At 41.2% G+C, this 20,140-nt stretch overlaps 1 protein-coding gene across 1 annotated transcript in view; it reads left to right on the top strand.

Annotated features, from left to right (window-relative positions):
* ADAM12 (ADAM metallopeptidase domain 12) overlaps window positions 1–20,140 on the top strand; it is a 778,476-nt gene that overhangs the window by 47,458 nt on the left and 710,878 nt on the right. The window contains exon 2 of the mRNA XM_073685043.1: window positions 14,143–14,276. Within this exon, the coding sequence (XP_073541144.1) occupies window positions 14,143–14,276 (134 nt within the window). The remainder of the gene's footprint in view (window positions 1–14,142; window positions 14,277–20,140) is intronic.

Here is a 20,140-nt window from a genome sequence, read left to right as displayed (position 1 = left end):
GTACAGTAATTGCTTTAAAAAGCAACATTTATGTTTTCTGTATCTATTAAATGCACTGCACTCGTCTGTACTGTTCGAACATAAGCTTGTTGGAGGTCAAAGCAAACTTCCCCAGTTTCTTGTTCTGTTTATTTCTTATATGTAGTAATTAAACTTTTGTTAGAAGCGAAGGATCCCATATTTACAAAGGAGATAAAATTGATGCTTCGAGGGCCACATCTGCATAAGATTTATGCACATGACCATGCAAATATCATACGAGAAAAGGAGCTACCTGCTATTCATCCCTAGCAAAAAGGAAGCCCAGATCTAGTTAGCCCCACTCTCTTTGCTCCTGGGAGGAGAGAACTAGAGTAAAAATTCCCTCCCCCGAGGAACTATAGAATGGTTTAGATGGAGCCTCTCATTACAACTGCTCAGTCTGAACCAGCGAATACCCCCTGCTCTTTAAGACTTGGTGACTCCCTTCTTTAGGGATATGGTATGTGCATGACTGTTTTGTGCCCACTCGTCAACCTTGAAGAATAGGTTGTAACCCACATAGAGCTGTGTGGGACAGGGATTGCATATTACATGCGCAGGTAACATTTAATGCCCTGATAACACTTGGAGGTCTCCTAGGACTGCATCTAACCCCTTTAGATCTCTTTAACACATACACAGCCTCATTAATGTAAATGTGACCTCAACATAGAAATCGATGATAGCAGTGTAATATTTAATAGCATAATATACTGACAGACTTTTCTTTTTTTAATTAAAAAATGGTCCAAAAATTATCCCCGTTAGTCATATGTAACCAGTTACTTAATGTTCTGCACAGAACGGTCTGAGACTGATGGTGTCACTGTCAGAGTTAACCTCATGCTCTTTTGATAATCGTCATTATGGCACATCACTCGTCTCAGTCAAAACAGGATGAGGTTAACTCTGACAGCGACACCATCAGTCTCAGCCAATGTTATGCACAGAACGGTCTAACTTTGATATAGTCCATTATGCTCTCTGCTTCTTCCCCACTAATACAGTTGCTGGAGGCAAAGAAATTATAATAATAATAATCTTTATTTATATAGCGCCAACATATTCCGCAGCACTTTACAATTCAGAGGTTCATATTCAACAGTCATAAGTAACATAGTTAAAGATAATACAATAATTGAAGCAAAAATAATTACGACCCTGCTCGTAAGAGATTACAATCTACAATGAGGTGGGGGTGACACAGAGTACAGTGGCTTATTTACAATGAAGGTCCAGCCATCTTCAGGAGATGAGGGATAGATAAAAGCTGCATGAGCTCATCACCAGCCAGTATATGTCGTGCTTTTGGGTTCGTTGGAGACTTATATTCAGAGAAATAGTGAATGAGCTATAAATAAAAGGACTTCGATTAGGGAATGTGATAGACCGCTCTAAACAGATATGTTTTTAGGGAGCGCCTAAAACTGTGTAAGTTGTGGTTCATCCTAATTTTTTGGGGTAGAGCATTCCAAAGAATAGATGCAGCTCGGGAGAAGTCTTGAAGTCGGGAGTGGGAGGTACGGATTAGTGCGGATGTTAGTTGAAAGTCGCTTGCGGAGCGTAGAGAATGGGAAGGCCGATAAACAGAAATGAGGGAAGAGATGTAGAGGGGTGCTGCACTGTGGAGAGCTTTGTGGGTGAAAACAAGCAATTTAAATTGGATCCTATAATTCATGTGCAGCCAGTGCAATGACTGGCTAATCGTTACTCAGACTCCTCTGCTCTGTGCCAAATAGATGACCCTGGAAGAGAAAGGGAGAAAAAGCGCGCTATGTGAAAGACCTGATAGGTAGATGTGACGGAAACAGCCAAAAGGCCACTCACCTATTGGAGTTGTGCACCCCTGTGTATTCTAGATTTCAGGGATGTATTACTTGGTGCTATTAAGTTTCGCAAATTTCTGTTCTCCCTATAAATAATGCTCGGCTTGTTAGGTATAAAGGGTCCTAAAATGGGGTCACCCTTCAAGATAAACCAGAATTTATCCAAAATATTATGGATTTAATAGGGTTACCATTACCATAACAAGCCAAGCATTATTTATAGGAAGAACAGAAATTTGCGAAACTTAATAGCACCAAGTAATACATCCCTGAAATCTAGAATACAACCCTCACAAGAGGGCATCTGCTCGGGGTGTCTTCCGTGTAATATGCCTAAATGTTTATGTTGTAGAGTCATTCAAAATGGTAATCAAAAGACTTTTTCATCATATACCACAGGAAAAAAATTCTCTATCAAACACAATGTGAATTGTCAGTCGACACATGCGATCTATTTACTTGACTGCACTTGCAACCTCCAGTACGTGGGTCGAACGATACAAACTATGCACGCACGTCTAAATAAACATAGACATAACATTCGGATAGGTTATCAATTACACAGCATATCCAAACATTTTAGCATTGATCATCAAAAAGATCCAGGAGATATGAGCCTCACTATTATAGACCACATACCTGATACTGTTCCCGACCGATTAGTGAGTTTGATTAATAAAGAAAGTTTTTGGATCTTCAAGTTGGGCACGTTGGCCCCTGAGGGTCTCAATTTGGCCCTTGAAAATGTAACCAGCTCTTAAGGTCATTTCCTTCTCCTTTCTAATGGAATTATTATTGCTATGTTTTAAATGTTTTTTTGTTTTTTTTAATGATGCAGTTCTGAAGAACTGTTTTTTAACATGTATTATTTCATTCTATATCTCACTTAATATGTTTTGATTTTTTATATTTATGTGTAGGTGATTTTTATGAAATTGATGTAGGCACTACAGATGTATTTTTGTGTAACTGTTTACCAACATGTATTGTCATATTCTATACCTTATCCAATGTGTTTTTGATACTTTGTATTCATGTGAAGGTGGCTTATGTGAAACCAATGTGGACACTTCGCACCAGCACATGAAGGGTTTCCTTTGTTTGGACCCAGGTTAACTAATTAGTATCAACCAATCACTGTGAATCTTTGTCTATATATATTTTATGTTTGTGCTCATACCCTTGTACCACCTGAGGAAGATAGTTCACTATCGAAATGCGTTGTGGAAAGGGCTCATTAAATTTATTTTTTAGCCCTAAAAAAAAAATTTTTCACCTCTAGTGTTCATTCTTTTAGCGCCCTATAGACCGCTTTTTTATTTAATTCGGACCAAATAGATGACCCTGGCTGCAGCATTAAGGATGGACTGGAGAGGGGAAAGTCGAGTGAGGGGGGGGCCAATTAATAGAGAGTTACAGTAGTCAGGTGGTAGTGGATCAGGGCAACAGTGAGGGTTTTTGTTGTTTCAAAGGTGAGAAAGGGGCGGATTCTATAGATGTTCTTCAGGTGCAAGCGACAAGAGCGGGCAAGAGATTGTATGTGGAAGGTGAAGGAAAGATTGGTGTCAAACACAATGCCCAGACAACGTGCCTGCTGGTTTGGAGTTATTGTGGTGCCACACATGGAGAGGGAGATGTCAGATTTAGGGAGGTGAGTTGACGGCGGGAGCAGAAGAAGCTCAGTTTTGGAAAGGTTGAGTTTCAGATAGAGAGCGGACATGATGTTAGAAACTGCGGCCAGACAGTCACTGGTGTTCTGTAGAACAGTGGTGGTAAGGTCAGGGGATGAGGTGTATAGTTGTGTGTCATCAGCATAAAGATGGTACTGAAAGCCAAATTTGCTGATGGTCTGTCCAATTGGGGCTGTGTAGAGAGAGAAGAGAAGAGGGCCAAGGACTGAACCCTGAGGAACCCCAATAGTGAGAGGAAGGGGGAAAGAAGTGGAGCCAGAGAACGATACACTGAAAGAGCGGTCAGATAGGTAGGAGGAGTACCAGGAGAGAGCAGTGTCATTTATGCCAATTGAGTGGAGCATAGAGAGTAGGAGGTGGTGGTCAACGGTGTCGAAAGTTGCAGAGAGTAGTCACCATTACGTTTTGCTGTCAGAAGGTCATTGGATACTTTGAGTGCAGTTTCTGTAGAATGTATAGGGCGGAAGCCGGACTGTGATGGGTATAGAAGAGAATGAGTGGAGAAAGACAATTATTGGCTGTGTTTGATAGTACTACTGTCTGAATGGCTTGTACCAATGGTGGTGGTTGTGCTTCTACTGCTGCTAGTGGCTCAGAGAATCTTAGACATATGTTGATTTTATTTTCTGTTACACTCCCCCATCCATTGTCATTGCCACCTTTTCTTTTGCTATACACTTTGTACAACACTATAAATAACTTTTGACAATCTTTTCAACCCCAGTTTCTCAACCTTTGCCAAAAGGATGTAATAAGAAATGCTAGGTAGGTAGATACATGTACAGAAAATAAAAGTGGCATTAAGCTGCAGTATAGGTGCGGCATGTATGGTTGTGAAATTGGACAGGTATGGAAAAATGATTGTTTTTTTTCTTTTTCCTTTAATTGCTTTTATATTAATATTCCGTTTTCAACATACTTTATATTATGTAATATTAAGAAAGTAAAAAGCTTAAGATGAAAATAAGTTCATGACTTCAGGGAGCTGGAGACTACGTGCGAGCCATACGAGAAGAAGACCGTCAGATCTTGTGTGGCACAGACGTTGATTGATGCCGCTCTGCATGTGATAGGATGTGTTGACTGTTCCTTTATCTGAGACTAGACAAGGTCTTGAAGCAGCGTTTAACTCATGGGATGGTGTAGAAAAGCAGATGTGAAACTCCTCATATACTCCCAGTCATGATGGATGAGAAGGGAGATGGTCCTTAAGAGTCATACACATGGTCAATATTCAGGATCACAGGGTCTCTAAACATGCCATTCATAGAAAACCATGATCCCATGCACACATATTGTCACATGCATTAGCAATTTATCCCCTTCTGTTGCGGCTAATTTTAATTTTTCCGCTTTCAGTTGTTCCTTTCCTTCTTCCAAAACCTACAGGTTTTTATTTTTTCATTTTTTTGTAGCCATTCTAGGGATTGTTTGTTGCAAGAGGAGTTGTAGTTGTGACGGCACCATCAATTTTACCATATAATGTACGGAAATCCAGCAAAAAAGTTCCAAGTAGGATGAAATGGTGAATGAACGTATTTCCACAATTATTCTTTGGGCTATGTTTTTACGTTCATAACCTAGCGACACGATTCTTCAAGTCAGTACAATTACAGCGATACCAAACTTGTAGAGTTAATATTTTAACGGTTAAAAAAATCTCACAAATTTGTAAAAAAAAAAAATTGTTTGTGTTGTCATTTTCCGAGACTTGACCCTTCTTTTTCCTTTGAGGGCTTGTTCTTTGCGTACCAAGCTTTAGTTTTTATTCGTACCAGTTTAGGGTAGATACCACATTTTGATTGCTTTTATTTTATTACAAGCGTAAACTGAAGAAGAGCAATTCTGGAGTTTGGGTTGTTTTTTTTTTTTTGCTTTACAACATTTACTGCACTGGTTTAATAATTTTATATTTTGATAGATTGTTTTTGGCAGATGTGGCGATACCACATGTGTTTTATATTTTATTGTCTTTACGTGTAATTTGAGAAAAGGCAGGAGGGTGAATAAAATTTTTGTTTTCTTATTTTTGATAAAGTAGAAAAAAGTTTCGGTCTTTTAAACTTTAGAGGGGACTTTAAACTTGAGATGAAGCTTGATTGCTTGTACTATGTAAATAGAAGCACAAAGATAGCGACTACAAGGACTTTTAGTGGGTTTGTGCTGCCATGGCAAACTATTGGCCACCGACAATCTTGTTGCAGTGAGGCCGATGGGTCCCAAATCAGCGTGCTACCGGGACTGCAGCACATTGATTGAGTGCGGCATTTAAGGGATCAGCTCCAGTTGTTACTTTTAGTGGTAAGCGCTGGATGTGTAACACAGCTGGCACCTGCAGCGTATGGTGTGTGTTCAGTTTGTCCATAGGCCGCAACCCGCATCCAACATGCACCGTACATGTACTGTGGATATCAGATAGGAGTGGAGACCTGTAATAACTCCTGATTAAGGATGAGCGGATCCTTGGAAGTTCGAATTCTGGTACCCAACAGAGCTTTATTCCAAAGATCAGTTCGGGTACCAGAACTGTACCTGAACTTGAACCAGAACCCGAACCCCATTGAAAACAATGTGGACCCCAACTGTTGACCTGGAATATTTTTCTCTCTCTCTTCTTTCCCCGGAACTCCAAACATTGCAATGGACTTCCGGGAGGAGAAGTCAGTGTTCAGCATTAAGCCCTGGACACTAACTGTTCGGTTAAACCCCAAACTTTTAAGTTCGGGTTTGCTCATCTCTATTCCTGATATGTCTATTTTTGCAAATATATATATTGTATTCTTCATGAAATAGTAAAGTCATGAAGGATGTTTACTCATAGCTCCGAATTGCACCCTTCCTCTGTTATTTTTTATGGAAATTTATGAATAAATTAACCAGGCATAACCATTTCCTTTGTCAAAGGGGTGTGTCCCTAAACCATCTGACACTGGCAAACTGATTAGACAGATTCGGAATGTGTAGGTGCAACCCCCAAAATGGTAACAACCGGTTATCAATGTGTGCATGCCATTTCTAGTAGAAATAACAGAGGAACACCGGGATCTAGAATAAGGTGCTTCATAATTGTTATATTGTGGGGAATACAATTATTTGTATTGTAGAGATATATTCCTGCCCAATCACTGACATGTCTATAAGTGTCTCCAGATGGGAAGCTAACAGCCTAATCTTCAATGCTAAGGCCCTAGAGGTCGGCTAGAATTTGGACAGGAATTTTGTAAGCTTTTCTTCAATATCTTTACAGCGCCACCTCTGAGAAAATGAAGCATTGCATAGTTCCCATTGATATTAAACACAGGGTCCTGATTCACTGAGCATTGAAAAATCTCACACTGACCGTACAGTAGCGAAACATTTAGGATGAACATTTTGCTTAGATGTAAAGTGAATGTCCTCTCGTCTGTGCGTTAGGATGATCGGTCATGGCCAGATGAAGTTACAATGCCACCAGTCACAGATGTTTGGGGGCCCTGTGTTAATGCTGCATAATCAATGTTAAAAGGAAAAAGTTTTAAAGCTGCCAGATGTTGTAGCTCCTCGCAGCAGAACATCCATTAATTACTCGGGAACTAATGAAATAAAGTGTCACCAGTAAACTTGAGAAGTCATCCTAGAAATTGCGGGAAAATGCAGAGAAGTTGAAGTCTACTTTTTACTTTGCCAAGATGAATCATTACAAAATACTATCTATCTATAAATATAAAAGCAGGAGCAGCACCAGGGTAACGTGGTTGCAGAGCCTCCCTGGCAAAGAACAAACCATCCAGATAAGAAGTAACGACTGGAAGCAGCACACCAAGTTTGAGACAGGTTCATACCTCAGAATCAAAACGTTTGCCATATTGCTTGGTGTACTGCCTCCATTCGTTACTTCTATCCATCTGTTCGAATTTGCCAACTTTGACCAACTTACCCAGGATATTAGATTCACAGTTAATCGATTCCCCTCAATTCGGAAGCATTCCCATACCTACAAAAAACATGTATTACACTATTCTCTTTACGCAGAGTCAAAACAGATATGGTCCAACGTTTTAACCAGAATCGTCAAGGTGTAACGCTATCGCCACTCACGGCTACTGTCAATTCCCAACTGACTAATCAGGACCCCACTCCTTGATGTACATTAGTATGACTCCTCACCAGAACCTGAAAGTCCACTGTTCTCTTTGACAGAGTTTAAGTCTCAATATGGTGACCATTGTTTCCTTTTAATACACACAGTTGTGTTCCTTTCACCGTAAACAACTGTTCACTAAAGTCCTGCTCATACAATCCCTTCTCGTTCAATCCCCTTTAAGTGGGCCTTCTACTTCCCCTGGGTTAAGTTCCGTACCATTTAGATGTCCTCTCTGGCCTGGGTTCAAATCTGTCAAATATCTCTTCACGTTTCCTTGGTCCATAGGACATATTATCTGATGTCCTGTAGTCTTCCCTTGTAGCACACAACACAGTATAACATGTCAGTCTGCCAACTGTCAGACCTTAGGTATGTCTCTACTGAACACCGGGCTCTATGTCGCTCACTATCAGGAAGTTATCTTCTGTATTCCCACAAAGACCCTCCCTTTCTGGGCTAGTCCCAACTGTTAACCATCTATTCCCCAACTAAGTGCATGCAAATGACTAAACAGACAAAAGCACATTTAAAATAGTACAATGCATTATATAACAACACATATCTTCAACGGGGGTGTGTGATTGTTTCATGTGCGATTTGATTTTTTTCTCGGAGCCCAGGGGATAACTTATTGATTGGTGGAGGTCTGATTGCTGGAAACTGCACCAATTGGCAGAATGGGAAATTTTTATCCCCAACATTACACTGTTATCCCTGTTGCAAAATGGAGTTGTAGGTTGGACGCCCAAACACCACTCCATTCTTTCGTTATGCGCTCGGCAGCTCCATAGAAAATAAAAGGAACAGCTGTCGAACATGAGCACTCCAGCTACATTCTAGCAGGGATAAAAGTGCCATGTATTTGCAATCGATGGGAATCTCAGCAGTTGGACTCTGCCGATCAATAAGTTATCACCTATAAAGTTATCAATAAGTTACAACCCCTTTAAATTGTATTTACATGACTTTAACACCATCACGACGGGGACAATATCCGTTTTTGAGTTTTAGTTTTTTCCTCCCCTTCTTCCTAAAACCATAACTCTTTTATTTTTCTGGGACGAGTTGTACTTTTGAATGACACCATTCATTTTACAACAGAATGTACTGGAAAACGGGAAAAAAATTCCAAGGGGTGAGAAATTGTGAAAAAAAAATTCTTGCATTGTTTTTTTGAGAATTGTTTTTACTGTGTATTTTGTGTTAAAAATTACCTTGCAATATCATGCTGCTCATCAGTCCGTTTATGGTGATACCAAACATGTCCAGCTTTTTATAATTTTAGTGGTGAAAGAAAAGATCAGAAGTTTACAAAACAAAATTTTTGGGTGGTGTGGCCATTTTCTGAGACCGGTAACGTTTTAATTTTTCAGTCAATGGAGCTGTGTGATGGATTATTTTTTACAGGGCGAGACAACATTTTTATGGATATCATTTTGGGATAGATGTGACATTTTGATCGCTCGTTACAGCATTTTTTGTGGAATTGCAGCAACAACAAAAAACCTTAACTTTGGTGTTCTTGAATTCTTTCCGTTTACAGTGTTTACCGATCGGGTTGATTCTTTTTATAGTTACGTTATTTTTTAAAATGTTTTATTATCTTTATTTTTAATAGGGGATAAAAGAGGGTGATTAGAACTTTTATGTTTTCTTTTCTTTTTTTTCATATTTTTTAAATATTTTTTTTTTTTTACTTTTCACTGTGCTCGAAGCTATGATCATCTGATCACTTGTGCTATATACAGCGATACCACAGTATTGCTTTTTGTAGCAGAAATCACAGTCTCCTTTCATGCCCGGCCACCGACAGGGTTTCAAAGCAGCTATGTAATGACAAGCATGGGGGTCTCCAATAGACCCCTGACTTTCATAGTAACCCATCAGTGACCCCTGTTCACCTTACGGGAGCGCCAGTGGCTGCATTGAATGACGCGCCCCCATTGCGGCATGTGTTAAATTGCTGCTGTCAGATAGACAGCAGCATTTAACAGGTTAACCATGGTGGGCGGTGCGCCAATGCACTCACGATTGTTAGAGGAAGGTCTTGGATGTAACTCCCAGCCATCACCTGCTGGGTATGAGCCTGCTCCATACACCCGCTTCCAACTTGCGCCGTACATGTGAAGACATATTCTCATTACTAAGCTAGAAGATGACAGTTGGTGCTTTTGAAATTCTATGAAGATGGAAGGGGGAGGAGCTGGAGGCAGAAATAAACATTCTAGTGTAAGTTCTCCTAATTCAATAGTTTTATAATTTTTTCATAGAATGTTATAAGCACAAACTGTCATTATCTCAGTAATGGGAATATCTGTATTCACTATTGACAGATTTTATCTGTGAATTGAGAATTTTGAGAATGAAAGAGAAGTCTAGGAGGAGAAAGAAGTGGAATTCTCTGATAAGATATACTACAAAGTTTCCTATTTTCATGTGTTCTATTGATTTATGGGAAAAAAAAGATAACAGAGAGTAACCGTAATTTTTGTGTATGGTGATATGCCTGGCTATATAATGAAGGGGTCACATTGCTGATTGGACCCCCATGACCCCTTTCTTTAGCTGATCACAGGGGATGCATTGGAGTCTGACTCCTACTAATTAAATATGATAAATTATTAATATTAAAGAACAAATAAACCCCTTTATCATCCGAGAATAATATATATTTTCCCATCTTCTACAATACATATTGGATTTATGAGACTTACAAGGAATGTTAGTTATAATCCCTTAACAATTCCCCTCTAAGATATGTATAATAATATACGGCGGGTTTTGTGTAACATTGAACACACCGAGTAGGAAATGTAACATCGGCATAAATTCTCTCTGACACTAAAGCTGTCTCCGATAAAATACAATATACATCTCTACTTAGAAATCCAAGGCACAAGATGAAGAGGAATACGGAGGAATATTTCAGACTGGCTCTTGTTGGAAACATTCATCAACTCAAGCAATGAAATGTCACGGGGATCGGAGAAGCGTTCTCGCTACCGATGTTCAAAATTATTAAGATTTTGCTGAAAATTTTTATGTACAACTCGGCGGCCGCTTTGACCTTTCACAAAAGGAAACTCCGACAAACGCGGTAAAGGAGTCCTCGAATTTTAAGAGATACCACACTGTGTGCTAATGCAACCTGACAGCAAGAGCAAGCAAGGGGGAAACGTCAAGGATCAAAGCCTAATTAAAGGGAATACAGCTGAGATATGAGTAATGATGATAGATAATATCACTAGGCATTGATACAATTGTGTTCTCCCTTACCTTTCTGTGAAAATCCATAAAGACTTCAGTTTCTCGCAATTTAAATTTAGGGCGCAATCAGATGGCTGTATAACACGGACGACGCAATGCTCGGACTGGCCGGCGGCTCTCCTGACCTGAATAAAAATACATGGTGTCCCGCTTTGGTCAGGAGAGCCGCCGGCCGGTCCAAGCATTGCGTTGCGATTGTCGTCCATGTTGTACGGCCATCTGACTGCTCCCTTAAGGTGGGATAGCTACATGCTAGCAAAAGCCTCAGAAGGGCTGCAATACACATCTCAACCACTGGGTGGCCATATATAGACACCCGTTGTATAAACATCTCCCAACAGAGTATCTCAAAATCATGCTTATTTTTTTTTCAAAGTTCAGCATCTTGGGATGGGTCAAGCAAAGAAAAAAACTGTAAGGAAGGACAAATCTAAAAGGCTGCATCCTAACTGGAGGCATAACTGTAGGGACAGAGGAGCTGGAGGGACATAGTGGCCTGCCTTGATCAGGGTACACAGATTTACTTTGATTTTTTTATTGTCAAGGCAAAAATTTCGAACTATAAACCTAATCTAAAAGGTCATGTCCAATATTGCAATATAGAGGGGAGCAAAAAGATTCAAACTACCGGAGTTTGATGTCCAGTTTATTCCTCTGTGGCAGCCGGACCAGGGTAACGTTTAACTCTGCTCTGGCAATCCTCTGCCCTGGCAATCCTCTGCCCCTATGATGATATGATTAGGGATGAGCAGACCCATGGAAGTTCAGGTTCGACCAAACTTTAGCCCAAAGTTTGTTTTTGGTACCAGAACTCTACCCAAACTTTAACCAGAATTCGAACTCCATAGAAGTCAGTGTTGACCCGAACTTTGGTTTGGTGTTGTAAAATGGTCATAGTAAGGGATAGGGGACTGCAAAACAAATCTCTGTCTCTCTCTCTCCTCTCTCTTCGGTTCAAACCCCGAACTTTAAGGTTCAGGTTCGTCCATTTCTAGTCATAAAGTGTGTTGTGTAGTATCATTTAGATTATTTAGTTGCTAATTTTCTTGTACTGAATTATTATTTTTATGCATTGTTTTTATAAATAAACTGGTAAACTTGGTTATTTTGCTTTGCTTTTGCATTCAGTAAATCTGCCAGCATGAGGTAGTAGTAAATTCTTGTAACAAATTTATACCATATGTACTGGAGCAGGCTCGATAGCTGCTGCTTACGTCGGTTATCTGGCAAAGAGCACAGAATTCACCATATCAATCCTTTATCAGCGCTAAAGGAGTTACATGGTGTCCTACACACAGATTCCTGTAATAGTGTGATGTGCCTCCAGATGTTGGGCATTACAGTTCTTCTGCACATGTTCCATGAGCTACAACCCACCGCAAATCTTCCACATCCTCTAAAAGATGCATTTGGACTTTGGGAAACTCCATCTGACGATGGAGTATCTGGGTGCCAGGCATAAAAAATGCTTTGGCAATGCTTAGGATATTTGTCTTCTCTTCCAGGAGTGCAGGCGATCTCCCTTTTTTCCATGACTGCCCGTGAAAATGTAATTTAAAAAGTTGACAAGAATGAATATTCTTACCATCTTGGTCAAGTTTGTTTTTTGCTTTCCTCTTCCTCTAATCTGTGGCTTGCCAGCTTTTGTAAAACTACAACTTCTCTCCTGGAGGGTATCACTTTGCAGCAAGGAAATGCCCGGCGTGAGGCAGAAAAGAGGGAAAGAAGGTAAAGGGTGCCCTGACTATAGGGAAAGGGGAGAAGGGAAACCCCTAAACACACACCTGAGACTGCACCCTGTGCTCCCTATCGTCCCTAGGCGGGTCCTTATCCCCATGCGCCATCACATGCCTAAGCCCTGGCTGGCCCTGAGCTAGCCTTGACTAGGGTAGCAAGACGTTAGTCTCACTATTAACGTAAGGAAACACAGGGATAAATGAAACAGGAACTCCACAGCTTAAACTGGAACAACTTCTCCAGGGAGGTCAGCATAGGAAACCTATAACCGGCACAGGGGAGAGCTAGTAATGAGTTTAAATAATGGGAGTACCAGTAATATGCAGCAGCTGAGATTAGAGCCCTAAGGAATATCAGCAGGATAAAAAAGGAACTTTTAACCCCTTTCACACCAAGTACAAGGCAATCCGCATCACTCAAGTTAAACACTGAGCGAACTCGAAAGAGGACCTGCGATCTGCCAACCTTTTGATGCCCGATACCCCAAAGGTCTCAGCAGGATGCAGCACATCCATGACAGAGGGTCACTGGTTGGGGTTTTCGTACAATGTAAACTCATTCTGACTCCATACTATAGGGGACCATTGGGACCTCAGACGATCCTGAGCTGTGTAAATGAAGTAGAGATCAAACACTCTCACCTCCTCCCTATTCATTGTCCATGGGACTGCCAGAGAAAGCAGTGAGAAGTGATCAGTGCTCTTTTTCCATAAGTCCAATGGTCACCTCCACTCCATTCATTGTCTTTGGGACTATTGGAGAAAGCAATGATCAGTGCTCTGCTATTTCCATCAGTCCCAATGGTCACCTCCACTCCATTCATTGTTCATGGGACAGCTGGAGAAAATAATGATCAGTGCTCTATTTCCAGCAGTCCCAAAGAGAATGAATGGAGTTGAGGTGAGAAGGCTTGACCTTTGTTTCATTAACACGGGGCATTGAAGAGCCAAATTGTCAGGATCACAAGGTCACCCCCTAGCTATAGATATTCCAATTTTGGGAAACTCTTTTATTTTACTAACTACGCTACTATAAAGTTCCTACTCCCAAATGCAAAATGTTTAACTGAACCCCCAAACTACCTTCTACCATTTATAATACTGGTTTTCTTATGAGCCACCAGTGCCTACATACGGCTGCTACTTCTACACCCCTGCATGTCCCTATAGGTGACCACTTGTAAATGAAGACCATCCTCATCAGCTTTTTATTGTATAGGATGTTGATTTTTTTATGTTCTGCATATTAAATGCTTTCTTACTCTTTGCTTCTATTTTGGTTGGAGAACAATGATTTTTTTTACTGCTTTACAAAGCAAAATTTGCTGGAAACGTTTAATTGATTTGATTTATTAAGAGATTTCCTAGAACATATTAATCTTGCGGCGACTTTGCACACTCATCTGAACGGTAATGTCTGTGTTTGCAGGTTGCTCACTACTAAAATGAGTTTCTCTTTTCTTCTTTGCTTTGTCTAGGAGAGAATGTGGTCTGTAATTTGGGATTGTCTAGGAAACAGACAGAAGAGGAGCACCGCGGACATTATGAAATAATAGTCCCTTATCTTTTCAGTGGTGAACAGTGGAAGCCGATAGGTACCATCTTTCCAAAGGTTAGATTTCTTTTTCATGCCCCTATGAAATGCTTTTAGCTACACAATGGTGAATGAACAGAGAACATTGGAACCTGCAGAAAACATTATATTTTTGCTCCAAATGTAGGGGACAGAAACAATTTAGACTATTTTCTATGCTCAGCGCCCACCATATAATTCAGTGTGAGACATTTCTTAAGTTGTTCCAGATGATGTCTGCAGTTAGCTATTGTTACCTTGTATTCCAGGTTATTCCATTTACACTCATCATTACCTCTCAATACGGCACAGATATAGAGAGGTAACTGAGCTGGAAAACTCTGTATCTTAAAGAAGTTGTCTTATCTTCCAATATTCCGGAATGCTTTCTGGGGTCTTCTGTCTACTTTTGTTTGGGCAATATTAGTTAAAGGGGTTTAGGAATAATCTACTTTTGGAAAAGGAAGGGTAACTGAATACCCTTCTGTACCACAATTCAAAATGGGTAACATGTCCTTCACCAACCTCATTTTATCTATTTATCTATTTTACTCACTTATAAAGAGCCATCAATTCCACAGCTCTTTACGGACATCCTTCCACATCACTGTCCCCATTGGGGTTCACTATCTAGATTCCCTATCAGTATGTGACCCTGGAGGAAAACCACACAAGCATGGGGAGAACATACAAACTCCTTGCAAATGTTGTCCTTGGTGGGATTTGAACCCAGGTCCCTAATGCAGCAAAGAAACAGTGCTAATCACTGAGCCACCATGCTGCCCATGATCTTATTATATGGCACAAGGGTCTTTGGGTCACCTGAGGCACATGCTCCACAGACAGCGCTCCACAGATGCTCCACAGATGGCGCCCCACATTGGGCGCCAACTGATTTGGGGGCACACTCTATGGGTGTGTGGTCCTCTTAATTGTCTGCTGCCAAATTAGATATAGATGTACGTACATGCAGAGAAATAATACACGTGACGGCCAGTATGGAGTCAAAGCATAAATTCTATTTATTAAGCAGGTTATACAGGTTTTTATAGACTATGGCTTGTCATCATGATTATTGCTGACAGCTGCAACTATTACGTTTCTAGTTGAAGGTGCAATCAATGTTGTCAGTGTCTTTATCATTCTGTTATTAGTTATTATGCAATAAACTTCATTAGCAAACATATTAATATCCACGTACACACAAAGCAAATCCATTTCCATTTAAGCATGCCACGTACTGTAGGCTATGGACCCCACCTAGGGACATTTTGTATATCTTCATTATATATTCATATTAGTATCCTTAACAAAGGCAACTATTTCCTCTGCATTCCAGTAAATCACAAGGAAGGAGAGATTACCTGGACTGACTGTCTTAGGAGGCAGTCCCCCTTACACATTGGTTAAAAGGTGACAAAATCCACCGACTGACCATCTGATTGGCATGGTGACCTCATGGCACTACCCCTACAGATGATGTTGGGGAAGAGAAGTATCGGGCACTTGAATTGACGACATCCGATCTTTGTTGTTGTTAGTGAAGATAAGTCACTGCCAGAGGAAAGTGGCAGCAGCTTTCTCCTCCCTCTTTGTTGAAAACACGTGAACGCTTGGTTGATCCGAGCTCTCGTGTGCACGGGAGAGTCCGAGAGACAGCTGTCTACCCAACCAACATTTAGCCAAAGAAAAAGTTTACTTTTGTATATAAAAAATAAAGTTAACAACATGAATTTGTTAAAAGGAATCAATACCTAAAAAAATGAACAAAATTAAAGGAAAAACTGTTATGCAACTTAAAAATACATACATTCCCCCTTAATTGTTATATACAAAGTACTGTAATAACTTTAATTTTGTTTGACAGTTAGGGAAAGAAACATAAAAATGAAAAGTCAGAATTGATTGATTTGCACATTGTGATTCCATTTTTCACTAAGTGCTAAATGTTGTGCTAAAAAATTACGCTAAACAATATAGACTTTGAGAGGTAGAAAATAGAAGGTTACATTGCAATACCGGGGAAAGATAAAAAGCCAGGGTTCCCAGACTGCAGGGAAGCAAAATTGGAAAAATAGGCTGCTTTCTTAAGGCCAGAGTGATCTGCGTTTTTACAGGGTAATTCAGATGGACTGCACTTTTGAAGTTTGCAGGTAACATCAGTGTTGTAATAAGACATATTGTACCGACTAATGAAAAGTGATGGATGGATTTTACATGATATGGGTTGGCTTAATGTTAATTAGTAAAAGTATTGCAGCATGTACAGATGGCCCAAATCACACTCGCACATGATGTGCCATCTATGGTATTCCAGAAGATTACTGAGACAAATCTACTAATTGTATGAAAGGATGACAAGGGCGATAATTTAGTGAGCTGCACAAGTCTGAATGTAGGATTTTACAGGCCACGGAAATGCATTGAAGGGTTTATATAAACAGTAATAGCTTATCACTGTGACTCCACCAGCAGAATAGTGAGCACAGCTCTGGAGTATAATACAGGATGTAACTCCGTACAGGAGTAATGTAATGTATGTACACAGTGACTGCACCAGCAGAATAGGGAGTGCAGCTCTGGAGTATAATACAGGATGTAACTCAGGATCAGTAATGTAAGTGCACAGTGATAACAGTAAGAGTACATCTTACGGATTATACATATATAATACACTGCTCAAAAAAATAAAGGAAACACTTAAACAACAGAATATAACTCCAAGTAAATCAAACTTCTGTGAAATCAAACTGTCCACTTAGGAAGCAACACTGATTGACAATCAATTTCACATGCTGTTGTGCAAATGGAATAGACAATAGATGGAAATTATTTGCAATTATCAAGACACCCTCAATAAAGGAGTGGTTCTGCAGGTGGGGACCACAGACCACATCTCAGTACCAATGCTTTCTGGCTGATGTTTTGGTCACTTTTGAATGTTGCTTGTGCTTTCACACTCGTGGTAGTATGAGACGGACTCTACAACCCACAGAAGTTGCTCAGGTAGTGCAGCTCATCCAGGATGGCACATCAATACGAGCTATGGCAAGAAGGTTTGCTGTGTCTGTCAGCGTAGTGTCCAGAGGCTGGAGGCGCTACCAGGAGACAGGCCAGTACACCAGGAGACGTGGAGGGGGCCGTAGGAGGGCAACAACCCAGCAGCAGGACTGCTACCTTTGCCTTTGTGCAAGGAGGAACAGGAGGAGCACTTCCAGAAACCTGCAAATGACCTCCATCAGGCCACAAATGTGCATGTGTCTGCACAAACTGTTAGAAACCAACTCCATGAGGGTGGTATAAGGGCCCAACGTCCATAGATGGGGGTTGTGCTCACAGCCCTACACCGTGCAGGACGCTTGGCATTTGCCACAGAACACCAGGATTGGCAAAGTCGCCACTGGCGCCCTGTGCTCTTCACAGATGAAAGCAGGTTCACACTGAGCACATGTGACAGACATGACAGAGTCTGGAGACGCCGTGGAGAGCGATCTGCTGCCTGCAACATCCTTCAGCATGACCGGTTTGGCAGTGGGTCAGTAATGGTGTGGGGTGGCATTTATTTGGAGGGCCGCACAGCCCTCCATGTGCTCGCCAGAGGTAGCCTGACTGCTATTAGGTACCGAGATGAGATCCTCAGACCCCTTGTGAGGCCATATGCTGGTGCAGTTGGTCCTGGGTTCCTCCTAATGCAGGACAATGCCAGACCTCATGTGGCTGGTGTGTGCCAGCAGTTCCTGCAAGATGAAGGCATTGAAGCTATGGACTGGCCCGCCCATTCCCCAGACCTGAATCCGATTGAGCACATCTGGGACATCATGTCTCGCTCCATCCACCAACGTCACATTGCACCACAGACTGTCCAGGAGTTGGCGGATGCTTTAGTCCAGGTCTGGGAGGAGATCCCACAGGAGACCATCCGCAACCTCATCAGGAGCATGTCCAGGCATTGTAGGGAGGTCATACAGGCACGTGGAGACCACACACAATACTGAGCCTCATTTTGACTTGTATTAAAGGACATTACATCAAAGTTGGATCAGCCTGTAGTGTGTTTTTCCACTTTAATTTTGGGGATGACTCCAAATCCAGGTCTCCATTGGTTAATAAATTTGATTTTCGGGCGGCACGGTGGCGCAGTGGTTAGCACCGCAGCCTTGCAGCGCTGGGGTCCTGGGTTCAAATCCCACCAAGGACAACATCTGCAAGGAGCTTTGTATGTTCTCCCCGTGTTTGCGTGGGTTTCCTCCGGGTTCTCTGGTTTCCTCCCACACTTTAAAGACATACTGATAGGGAATCTAGATTGTGAGCCCTGATGGCGACAGCGACGATAATGTATGTAAAGCGCTGCAGAATATGTTAGCGCTATATAAAAATAAAGATTATTATTATAAAGATTATTTCCATTGATGATTTTTGTGTGATTTTGCTGTCAGCACATTCAACTTTGTACAGAACAAAGTATTCAATGAGAATATTTCATTCATTCAGATCTAGGATGTGTTATTTGAGTGTTCCCTTTTATTTTTTGAGCAGTGTATATTGTATATGCACACAAAGCTTGCTATGTTATTATTTCAATACAAGCCTATGGGTGAAGTAAGTTGCTGTATGCCTGTACAATAGCATGCATTGCAGCCTTCCGTTCAGGATACACTCATGAGAAAGACTCAAACATGATGTGAACAGAACCTTAGACACAAGCTAATATGTCTTTAGATTTTAGCTGAAAGGACATTCACACAAGTCAGAAGAGCACGATCTCTTCGATGCAGCAAAATTGGATGATGAAGTATCTTTAACACCTGACAATTTTAACAACGCAGTGAGGGCGGGAGGAAGGAAGAGATAAAACAAGACGAGATGTGACAGGGAGTTCATTAGGCGGAATCCAGCAGCCATTATTCTATTATATAGAGCTGGCTGTTCTGTAATTAAAACTTCCAAGTGTTTCTGAGAAAAAGGAAAAACACAATTATCTTCTTATATAACACATTTCATTACAAAGCAAAACCCACAAGACGTGCTTACTGCTTAATAGCAAAGTCATAACCGTGTCTAAAGTCAAAAGCATCTTTATTAGTGGCGCCTTGTTGTGCCCCATTGGAAACAAGACGGAGAGGGTTAAAGTGATTGTTAAAGATTATAAAAAAGGCTTTTTTCCAAAAAAGACACTTTGCTGATGGGCTGTATGATATTGTGATGGTTATTTCTAACATTAAAAGTTATCAACTATCAAAAAGATAGGGAAGTTTATGATTGGCCTTGGTCCAACTGCTGGGACTGTAGTTGTAAAGTGTGAAAGAGTGGTAGTTATGACGGAGCTGTTGTCCAGTTACGCTCTGGCACTTTACAGGAAAACAGTGTGCTGTCAGATGTAGGGTGCATCACACTCACTTGTAGGATGCAGACCTCCACTTACTCCAGGACTCCGTCCTCAGGAGCCGCCGCACACAATTCAGGGGACACCAAGGTCATTGCAACAAGCAAATATTTACTGGTCTGTTGAAGATCATCATGTTGTGACATGTTGGATATGGCACAGTGCTTTATATTCCTTCCTTCCTTAGTGCAACACCTCTTCAGCCCTACCACTCATTCGTCCTGGACTATCCCTATGCCCACTGACTCCGTCTGCCTCCGGAATTTCCTGTCCAGTTCAGCAGTGCACTCGAGATCCACTACCTTCTGTCTTCATGGGTCCCTGTCCATCTTCCACTGTATGCCAGAGAACACAATGTGTCCAGTAGCCCCTTACCAGACCTTGGACTCCGGACGCAACAGGGGCGTCCACTCGGGAATCCAGTAGGGACTCCGACTGCCTTGAACAACTTGTACATGCTGCCCCTAGCAGCCCACTGCACCTGAATTTGACCTTGTCACTGCACTTTCCTAACTCCCCC

The sequence above is a fragment of the Phyllobates terribilis genome, unplaced genomic scaffold (assembly GCF_046119375.1).
Source record: "Phyllobates terribilis strain yellow unplaced genomic scaffold, ASM4611937v1 Scaffold_5__5_contigs__length_657084704, whole genome shotgun sequence".
Lineage (NCBI taxonomy): Eukaryota > Metazoa > Chordata > Amphibia > Anura > Dendrobatidae > Phyllobates > Phyllobates terribilis.
Note: the sequence above shows the minus strand (reverse complement) of the source record. Positions and strands in the feature narration are given on the sequence as shown.